Source organism: Varanus komodoensis, unplaced genomic scaffold (genome assembly GCF_004798865.1).
Source record: "Varanus komodoensis strain SLA01 unplaced genomic scaffold, ASM479886v1 scaffold5, whole genome shotgun sequence".
Classification (NCBI taxonomy): Eukaryota; Metazoa; Chordata; class Lepidosauria; order Squamata; family Varanidae; genus Varanus; species Varanus komodoensis.
The window spans coordinates 22,011,615-22,021,917 of NW_025336087.1; the positions used below are offsets into that span (position 1 = coordinate 22,011,615).

The 10,303-nt window shown below is 40.7% G+C and overlaps 2 protein-coding genes across 10 annotated transcripts in view; one reads left to right on the forward strand and one right to left on the reverse strand.

The window, feature by feature from the left end:
* Positions 1-5,443, reverse strand: part of KIAA0825 (KIAA0825 ortholog) — a 255,517-nt gene extending 250,074 nt beyond the window's left edge. For 7 of the 8 annotated variants that reach the window (XR_006416232.1, XM_044445742.1, XM_044445740.1 and 4 more), the window contains exon 1: positions 5,326-5,412. The gene's annotated coding sequence lies outside the window, so the exon portion shown is untranslated. Of the gene's footprint in view, positions 1-5,325 lie in introns of all 8 variants that reach the window. The other variant, XM_044445741.1, reaches the window with a different exon arrangement.
* A 25-nt stretch (positions 5,444-5,468) lies between these two features.
* The window catches only part of SLF1 (SMC5-SMC6 complex localization factor 1), a 39,116-nt gene continuing 34,281 nt past the window's right edge, over positions 5,469-10,303 (forward strand). Inside the window, exons 1-3 of one of the 2 annotated variants that reach the window (XM_044445747.1) lie at positions 5,469-5,543; positions 6,235-6,348; positions 6,553-6,628. In XM_044445747.1, the coding sequence (XP_044301682.1) occupies positions 6,235-6,348; positions 6,553-6,628 (190 nt within the window). In that variant the 5' untranslated portion in view covers positions 5,469-5,543. The other variant, XM_044445749.1, reaches the window with a different exon arrangement.

A 10,303-nucleotide genomic window follows, 5' to 3' on the forward strand; every position in this document is an offset into this window, starting at 1 on the left:
TCTGGGAGAAATATCAACAACCTCAGATATGCAGATGATACCACTCTCATCGATACCACTCTTTAGTTCCTTTAGTGAAGAGGAACTAAAGAGCTTCTTGATGTGGGTGAAGGAGGAGAGCGCAAAAGTTGGCTTGAAACTCAACATTAAGAAAACTAAGATCATGGCATCTGGTCCTCTCACTTCCTGGCAAATAGATGGGAAAGAAATGGAGGTAGTGACAGATTTTATTTTCCTGGGCTCCAAGATCACCGCAGATGGGGACTGCAGTCAAGAAATTAAAAGATGCTTGCTCCTGGGGAGGAAAGCTATGGCAAATCTAGACAGCATACTAAAAATGTATTTTATCATGTTGTAAGCCGCCCCAAGGTTTCGGCAAGGGGCGGCATAGAAATGTTATAATAATAATAATAATAATAATAATAAGCAGAGACTTCACCCTGCCAACAAAAGTGCATATAGTCAAGGCTATGGTTTTCCCAGTTGCAATGTATGGCTGTTAAAGCTGGACCATAAGGAAGGCTGAGTGCCAAATGATTGAGGCCTCTGAACTGTGGTGCTGGCGGAGACTCCTGCGAGTCCCTTGGACCACAAGGCGATCAAACAGGTCAGTCCTAGAGGAAATCACCCCTGACTGTTCTTTAGAAGATGAAGATGAAACTCAAATACTTTGGCCACCTAATGAGAAGGAAGGACTCCCTGGAGAAGAGCCTAATGCTGGGAACAATAGATGGCAAAAGAAGAAGGGGATGGCAGAGAATGAGGTGGCTAGATGGAGTCACTGAAGCAGTTGGTGTGAGCTTGAGTGGACTCTGGGGGATGGTGGAGGACAGGAAGGCCTGGAGGAATGTTGTCCATGGGGTCGCAATGGGTCGGACACTACCTCACAACTAAAAACAACAACAACTACGGCATTTCTCTGTAAAAAGTACAATTTTTCAGCAAAGTCAAAAACTGATATGATGGTACTGGAGAAGTTGCTATTTTTAATATTACTAATCTATTACAGGAATGCTGCAACATAATAAAGAGGATGAATAATATAAAGCACTTACAATGCGAAAATACAAAGTGTACTGCATTAATCTATCAACAGGGTTCCTATAAAATCATGCATAAGAACACTGTAAAGCTATTTTAGTTAATTACTTTTCAATGAAGTGGATTAGAATAGTAAGTAGGTCAAAAGAGAGTACAAGATTACAAGTACACAATGTTGCCTTCTGATAAGGAATAAGGTTTAACGAAACATTCTCAAGTAGTACAGAAATTTAAAGATATTTCTTTTTCTATTAAATAATAAGTTGTTTACTAAGGCTACTAATTTTAACAACATTTTGACATACAAACCATACAAATTTTATTTGAAAGAAATGGGAAACAGCTAATTATAATAGTTATAATAGTTTAATCTTTCAAGTCATATTGAATGAGGTCATGCTCTTACTCAAGTCATACTCAAGTCTACAGTACTCTAAAAGCCTGAAAACTTTCTGCCTGCAACATTCTGTCTCTGAAACATTGTCCTCTTCCATAGTCCCTTGGGTTCTGTCTTGGCATTAGATCACAACAGAAGTGCAGAAATCACTCCCATCCCCAGAAATGGAGAAGATGCATCACCATATGTATATTACCAGACTCTTAAGGTGAGGGTTCTTATACTTTGCAACAGAAAGCCTCCATAGAATTTCCACTGTTAACATGAATGTTAACATCACAATCACACTCTACTACTGATTTGTGCCTTGGAGAATTTGAAAAGAAATCTGTCATAAGTATGCCAAATTATTTTACCAAGACCACTATACACTAAGGAGGAGGAAGAAGCATCGTATATAGAACTGCTGTTTTCAGTTAGTGTTGTAATAACACACCTGGTTTGTGGCTGTATCTTTTATAAGACCAGAGTGCAAGCCCTAAGTTAAGGAAACAATGCTTCTACAAAAATACACAGATGATGGAAAAGATAAGACTGTGATTCTTGAAATAATGTTTTGACATCTACAACTTTTTCACAATTCCAAACAACTGGAATCCAGGTTTAGCTTTCAGGCCATGGCCCCTTTTGGCTCAGTTAGCTTCCTAAACACCAAAGTAAAGAGATGGACTCCACTTGGATCAAGAAGAGAGTATCTTTCAATAATGTCTTTACAGAAATATCAAGAGTATGTTAAGGGTGGTTCACTTAGAAAACCCATTCCTGCAGAACAAAGGTCATCCATTGCATACTCTGACCAATGCAAGGTTTTAACTATAGCAACAAAAGATTTGAAAACAATATCTAACTCTGTTTAGAATGCTAGCAATTCACATTCTATGTTGATTACTAAGGGTATGTTATTTCTAACTTCATCATTGCTAACTTGACCTCTCAAACCCCAAACAGCTTCGGACCAGAGCATGTACCTGTTTGGACCTAACAGTTATCTATGAGGGTCCTCCTTTGGGTGTCTCTCCTAAAGAAAATTAAGCAGCTGGTTACAATAGAGAGAGCACCTTCTCAGTTGTAGTGCTGCAATTCAGGAATGCCCTCTTCAAAAAGTTCTGCCTGGCATATATATTATCATCTTTTCACTCAGGCATTTTAGAGACCTTGTTCTAGGTTTTTACCCATCTTTTATCTATGCCTCTGCTGTCTGTGTGGTATTGTATTTTATTCTTGAAAATATTCTATTGTATATTTTAATTGTTATATCCACTCAAAATTTGGACAGATTAAAAATATATAAAATAATGTTTTGCTCATTTCACTACCATCAGATTCAGTAAAATCCTTTCCCTTTTCTATATTTATTTCTATTATTCTTTACCTTTCTTCCCCTCCCTCTCTTCCCTCCACTTCTGCAGACTTCTTTTCCTGTTGATCTTTGCTTTCCTTTGTATTTCCTAATTTCTTCCATCTCTCTTCTCTCTGTCATTCCTTCACTGACAGTACTGTCATCTCCCCACCCCCATTCGCTTGTTTAAATCCATAAACTATTACTCCATTCTTATCCGTTTCTCACCCTATTAACATTCAAATCTTAGATAAGGAATGACATATTAGAAGTTAAATCTTAACTAATATTGATGCAGTCTGCAGGATCAAAACAGCCCACCATGGCTTACTTAACCCATTATCACTTTCAAGTGACCCAACAGACTACGGATTATGAAAGTCCTCACATGATACAAGCTGTGGCCAGGTACCGAACATATAAATCCTTCCTGGCACACACTGCTCACTCTGGCTAGGTGAGATTTACACAGTGAACACCTGGCCACTGTTTGTTATGTGAACCAGGAGACTATGTATGATGAAAAGGTTAAACATGGTCTTCTTGTTGGGGCATGTGAGGGTTGCTTAACTCTTGCATAACCTGCAGACCCCAGGTTTATAAGCACTGCCATGCACTGAGTATTCACATGGATAACAACTCAGCCCACAGCAGCTCAAATAAGCCATAGTAGACTGGCCCACTACATCCTACCACTCTAAAGCACAGGCCTAAAATATATAAGGCTTCTGAGAAAGCATAGGTCCTTCCTTCTCTTTCTGTCAGGTCCTGGAGGAATTACAAGACCTAGTTTTGCAGACTTTTCCCACTTCTTGGTACAAAGTCCTGACCAAGCCAATCAAAAATAGAGCTGAGAATGGGAGAATGCCTATTTCAGCTATTGTATTTCCCCTTCTCCCAAATTCAGGAACACACAATAGAGTTAGCACCATTTTTCCAGACTGTTGCAGCCAGCCAGCTACTACATGACTCACATATGTTTCATCTATGAAATACTAATAGAGTAAAGCCTTGTATACAGTTACTGTTAAACTCACTGAGACGTGCAGTTAAAGGTAATAGCAAGAAGAAATAGAAAGAGGTCTAAACAACAAGACTAAAGAAAGATAGGAAACTGACTGAAAGTAGGGAAAGACTGAAGATAGGGAAAAACTGAAGAAAGAGGAAACTGAAAGCAAAAGGTACAGAGGAGGGGGGAAATGAGAATGCTATGGCAGCAACTGCTCTACAAACAGATTACGATTACTGAAAAGCAGAAGGAGGATGTAATTAAGATGAGATAGTGGAAGTATAAAGAGAGGACTGAGGAGAATTTAGTGTAGAACAAATGGAGGAGGAATAAGTAGAACTTGTGATACAGGACAAAGAAAGAGAAAGAGACTGGAGGTAGAGCAGTGGCAGCACCAGAAAAGGTATTGGGAGAGGGATCTAGCATTTCAGAGAAGAACAGCATATGAAAAATGTATTTTCTTCAATTTATCACAGTAGTCCATGAATTAGCAAATTAACTGTTTGGGATGGGGTGCTTTCCCCTCCTACTCCCTGTGAGGCAGAAAGAAAGAAAAAATCAGAAGACTTCACAACCAAAATGCAATTACTGTTTTTGTTGTGTTTAATAATGTAAAATGTTCCTCTGAAATTAACAAACATGGTATTACAGCCCCCAAACTAATTTAAGTGATGTATCCTGGGTACAGAGGTTCAATCAAGCCTCAAAACAAAGTACAAGAACTCATGTATGCTAAAATAAAGTACTAACAAGTTCAGTGAATCATTCAAGTAAGTGTCCATAAAACTATAGTCTTAAATGTGTATTTAATATATTTCACTGTTAAACATTATATTTAGTATATTTTCACCATTAAACTTTGTGATAGTGAAAAAAGTTTTCTTAGTAAAGCAATGTAGGGTTTTTACATGGATTCCTTAAATCTTTGAACAAAATAATGCACTTTTCACCCACAAAAATAAGGTTGTGATACTATAAGTGAACCATCTTTGGAATAAGTCCCACTGAAATCCCTAGAATTCATACCTGAGTAGGATCATATGTAGAGCTGCAAATATCCTGATGACTAAAAGCGCAATATATGTCTACTCATAAGTCCCACTGGATTCAGCGGGTATACCACTAGTAAATGCGTACAGAATTAAGAACTAACCGATGTATCTTGTGCATGGCATGAGCTTCCACACATCTAACTTCCAGAAGTCCAGAGTGAGGTAGCCGTATTAACGAAGAGACTTGTGGCGCCTTTAAGAATAACGTATGAATCGGGACATGAGTTTTTTATGAACTCGAGTCCTCATTTTCAAATTCCGGACGAACAGTCCGCGAAAGTTTATGCCATCATAACCATGTCTGTTACTCTTTAGGGTACCACAAGACTTACTTTTTGTGGGGTAGAACTGCGTTGGAAAGAACTTGAATTTTGGAGGCGGAGGCTTGAGAAGATGGGATAAGAAAAGGCAGGAGAAGGAGAGGGGCTCCGAGAGGCCAAGGGAAATACCGCGCACCATTGCCCCGGCAAACGGCGACGTCACTTACCCGGTAGGCCGGGCCCCGCTCCTCTCCGAGCCTGGTAGCCCCGGAGACCAACAAGCGTCCGTAACAGCGGCCCGGAACGGCTGGCCTCAAACATCCGGAGGAGGAGCCACTCAGGCGCGCGCGCGAACGAGGCGGCGAAGGAAGAAGCCGCGGCCGCAGCCAAAATAGTAAGCGAAGCTATCGCGATGATCACGTTGGTTGAATAGACGCATTCAGAGGTAAAACGGCAGGTCTTGACGCTTCTGAAGGGTGGCGGAGTGTTCGGAGAGGCACACTTCTGTGAAGCTGTATGGAGAATAATTAACTTTAGGAAAGCACAATAACGTCTGTTCTTCTGCTGCTTGGGAGTTGCGTCTGAGCGCACCCCGCCGCTTTCCCGCTTCTTAATGCTCGCGGCTCCGGTTTGCAGTTTCTTTTTTTGGGTGCTTTTCGCGTCACGCTTGTAGTGTAGTTTATTCATAATTCCATAAAGAATCAGAATGGACGAGTCGCTTCTTGGTCTCCACTGAGTAGTCGCAAGGCGGTAGGTTTATTTTGTAACTATTTTCATCGGAATTGGAACACCCTATAGAGGAGAATAGGTTTCTGAAGAGTTGATTGACCCGCATCCTGTTCTAATTCATGTTTACTTGGAAGTAAATCCTGCTGAATTCAGTGAGGTTATTCTCTATTAAATGTACACTGCCTTAACGTCTTCTTTTGTTGTTTTTTTATATTTGATTTCGACAATGGGCATATGGATATTCAGTTTTGTTAAACCTAGATAATAAACAGGAATCCTGGAAAGATTATTGTTTTTGCATAATATGAGAGCTGTGCAACTTATTTCTGTAGAATTACCCAAGAAATGCATGAATCTTTGTATGATCAAAGCCTCAAACATGCTTTGGGCATCTTATTTTTAAACAGATGGAAAGTGGCAACCAAATACCAAGGATCCAGCTAACTGGATTTAAGAAAGAAGAAAAGAAGTTCTTAGTACAACTGCTTCTGAAACTAAACTGTGCTTTCTTTGACACTGAGGTAAATGATAATAGATAAAATGCATAAAATATTTAGATTTATTACCTGGATACATTCATATCGTTGGAGTAAGGTGTTGTGCATACAGTGGTTTTTCAGATGGGAATCTTCAATTTGAACCTAAATTCAACCTCTTGTTTTGTCCCCTTTAAAATCATGTGTATCTTTTGATGACACCTGCATGTTCTTTTTTGTTGTTACTAGCAATACAGAAGCTGTACTCACCTTATAGCAAAACAACCATGCAAGAGTGAAAAATTCTTAGCAGCTTGTGCAGCAGGTGAGTATTATATACTGTACTTAGTTCTTTTTGTATGATGTAAGGACCAGAAAGCCTTGAGTTATAAAGGGCTAGAAGGGACATTTGGTCTGGAGGGAATAGCATAGGCCATACTATGGACCTTTCTCTGGCAAATGCCTAGAGACAGTCCCTGGGTTCAGTTCCTCATTTCTTAGGAATGAGTTCAGTTCCTAAGAAAATGGAATGTGTCTTTAAGTTGAATTTGTATGCAAGTTGGATCACGTATAGTTGGCCCTCCACATTCATGGTGGTTAGGGACATAGGACCCCAGTGAAAGTGGAAAAGCTGTGAATATCTCTAGCCCCCCACCCATCCAAACTCACCAGCTCCTCTTTGCAGCAAGGAAATACTGGAGCAATTTCACTCTCTGGATGAACGGGATAGGAAGGCCTGATTTGGAGGCCCCCCTCTCTCTTTTTGCTTCCTCTCTCTCTATAATGATGACTATTTTCCACAGTAATTTTAAAAAATTAATAGGCTTTATGGCAGCCCAATCATAAATACGGGTTGTTTGTAGCTCAGGCAACTCAGAGACTGCCTCTGCAGCAAACAGTTGCTATTGAAATAAGTGAGACACAACCTGTTGAATTAAAACTGGAAAAAGTAGTCTTGCTTTTTAGTTAAAACATTATTAAGAACTAGTGACAGTGCAATACTTTACTTTGAGCTTGGTAAATTACAGTGAAACTCAGAATGTATTGCTCCTTGTATGAAGTTCCAAAACAGCTTCAACCCTGCATTTATTTTCAAAGAAAATATGAAGAAAAAATCTACTGTAATTAGTGAGGCAGGTGGCTACCAGAAGGAGACCTTTTTGTTTGTGGTACCCTGGCTTTGGAATGAGCTCCTTTTAGTATTCTTATCAGTGCCAGGGGAAACCCTTTTCATTTTTCCAGCATTTTAAAAGTTTAACTTTTTAACTTTAGTTTTATTATTGCATGTTATCCTGTACTGCTGCTATTTATGCTGATTCAGTTGCAATAGCAGTGGTTTTGTTCTATGTTAATTGTTGTTTGTGTGTTTTTAACTTTTGTTAACAGCCCAGAGAGCCTCAGCTATTGGGTGGTATAAAAATGAAATTAATTAATTAGTGCATGCCTTGGAGACAAATATTAGACTTAAAGCTGACGAGAAATTATCACCAAACTCAAACTGAACCATTTTAACACAATAAAGAAACACTGAGGCCTGCACACCCTCTGCTTCTGCTTTACTTCTATCAGAAGATCACACACCGTGATTTCTTCACTGATTTTGTGATACAGAGCAGTTTTAGAGCCTGCATATTTTTAGAGACTTGTCAGTCCATAATTACTAAGTCCTTTTCTGAACTCATATAATTTTGCTTTATGACAAATGCATATAGTGGCACAAAATTGAGAGTCATCCTACACCTTGCAAAGCCTACTTCAAACAGTTGCGATACTTCTTTTCCAATGTGAAAATTGCTGCTGTTAAATCTCATACTTGGATTTTGGGGATATATATTTTTAGATTCCATACCAGTAGATGTGTTCTACTGGTAAGACTCAAACTCAGCCAAGGTTCGCTCTGCAATATGTAGAAAGTACACTTTAGGATATAGTCAGCATAGTTATCTGGAAGCATGTTTTCTTGAAATCCAACAGACTTGCAAGTGGATAATCACCTGAGCCAAGTGAAGATGACCTCTAAATGTCTTAGAATTCATACTTGTGTTTTTTTACGCTCTTTATTATTAATAATGATATTTGGGAGCAAGTGCTTTAATAACAACTTTGTAGGCTGATAACTTAGTTTCATGACTGACCTAGGATCATGGTGAAAGCAATATGTATTCAATAATACAGTCTATTACATGAATCAGTGAAAAAGGCTAGCTTAGTAAAGTGGCCCAAATCTGTTTTATATTTATAAGATTATGAATCAAATATGTAGATCATTTCTGTCTAAGTCAATTCTGATAGGAGTGGTATCACAAGGTCTGCGCCTTTCTAATACCAGTGTTTATTTTCATTTGGTATTTGCCATGCAGTGAATGTTCCCACATTTTTATGATCAATTTTATTTGGTTAGGTTTTTTAATCTTTCCATGAAATACCACAAATGTAACAATTTGTTTATGTAAAAAGCCAGTTTGTGCACGCGCGCGCGCACGTGTGTGTGTGTGTGTGTGTTGGAAAGGAGCAAACCTCAAGTTTGCATGCTATAAGACACCACATGGAACCAGATGCACAATGGAGGCTCCAATGACAGCAAATAATTAACCCCCGCCCCATTTATTTATTTATTTAAAACATTTCTATGCCGCCCCCATCGCAACAAAGCCTCGGGGCGGCTCACAACAAAAACAAAAACAAACAAAATCATACAAAAATTATACACTAAAAATATTAAAACCCGATGCATCTCGGCTTAAAATGTTTTAAAAATCCTACATAATAAATTAACACTTAAGTTTTAAATAAAAAGGTCTTAGCCTGGCACCAAAAAACAAATAACGATGGCGGCAGGCAGACCTCTCTGGGGAGCGCATTCCATAGGTGGGGCGCCACTGCAGAGAAAGCCCTCCTCCGAGTACTCACCCTCCTAATATCATTCACAGAGGGTTCCCGGAGAAGGGCATCTGTTGCTGATTTCAAGGGGCGGGAGGGCATATATGGACGCAAACGTTCCTTTAGATACCCAGGGCCCAAGCCGTTGAGGGCTTTATAGGTCATCACCAACACCTTGAATTGGGCCCAGACTTCAATTGGGAGCCAGTGGAGCTGACGGAGAACTGGAGTTATATGAGAACAACGGCCAGTCCCTGTCAGCAGCCTGGCAGCTCTATTCTGCACCAATTGAAGTATCCGGACCGTCTTCAAGGGTAGCCCCACGTAGAGCGCGTTGCAGAAATCTAATTGGGAAGTTACCAACGCGTGTGTCACTGTCACCAGGCAATCGTTCTCCAGGAAGGGACGCAGCTGATGGATCAGCCGAAGCTGAAGGAAAGCGCTCCTCACCACCGCTGTCACCTGGGCTTCTAAAGTTCAGGGTTGAGGAGCACTCCTAAGCTGCAAACCCTGTCCCTCAGAGGGAGTGCAACCCCATTTAGAACAAGGCCCAAGTCCCCCATCCCGAGTCCCGAACCACCCACCAACAGGACCTCTGTCTTGTCTGGACTGAGCTTCAGTTTATTGGCCCTCATCCAGCCCATTACCTTCAGCACAGCCACTGCCTCACCGGGCTTGGTGGAAAACGAGAGGTAGAGCTGGGTATCATCAGTGTACTGATGATTCTGCAGCCCACACCTCCTGATGACCTCTCCCAGCGGTTTCATGTAGATGTTGAATAGCAAGGGGGACAAAATGGACCCCTGCGGAATTCCATGGCATAACTGCCATAGCGCAGAGCCATAGTCCCCCAGCACCATCTTCTGAATTCGGCCGTTGAGATAGGAGCAGAACCACTGCCACGTGGTGCCTCCAACTCCCAATCCCGCCAGCCTATTCAGAAGGATACCATGGTCGATGGTATCGAAAGCCGCTGAGAGGTCCAGGAGAACTAACAGGGATGCACTCCTCCTGTGTCTCTCCCTGCACAGGTCATAGTACAGGGCGACCAAGGCAGATTCAGTGCCGTACCCGGGTCTGAAGCCGGACTGAATGGGTCCAGATAATCAGTTTCATCCAA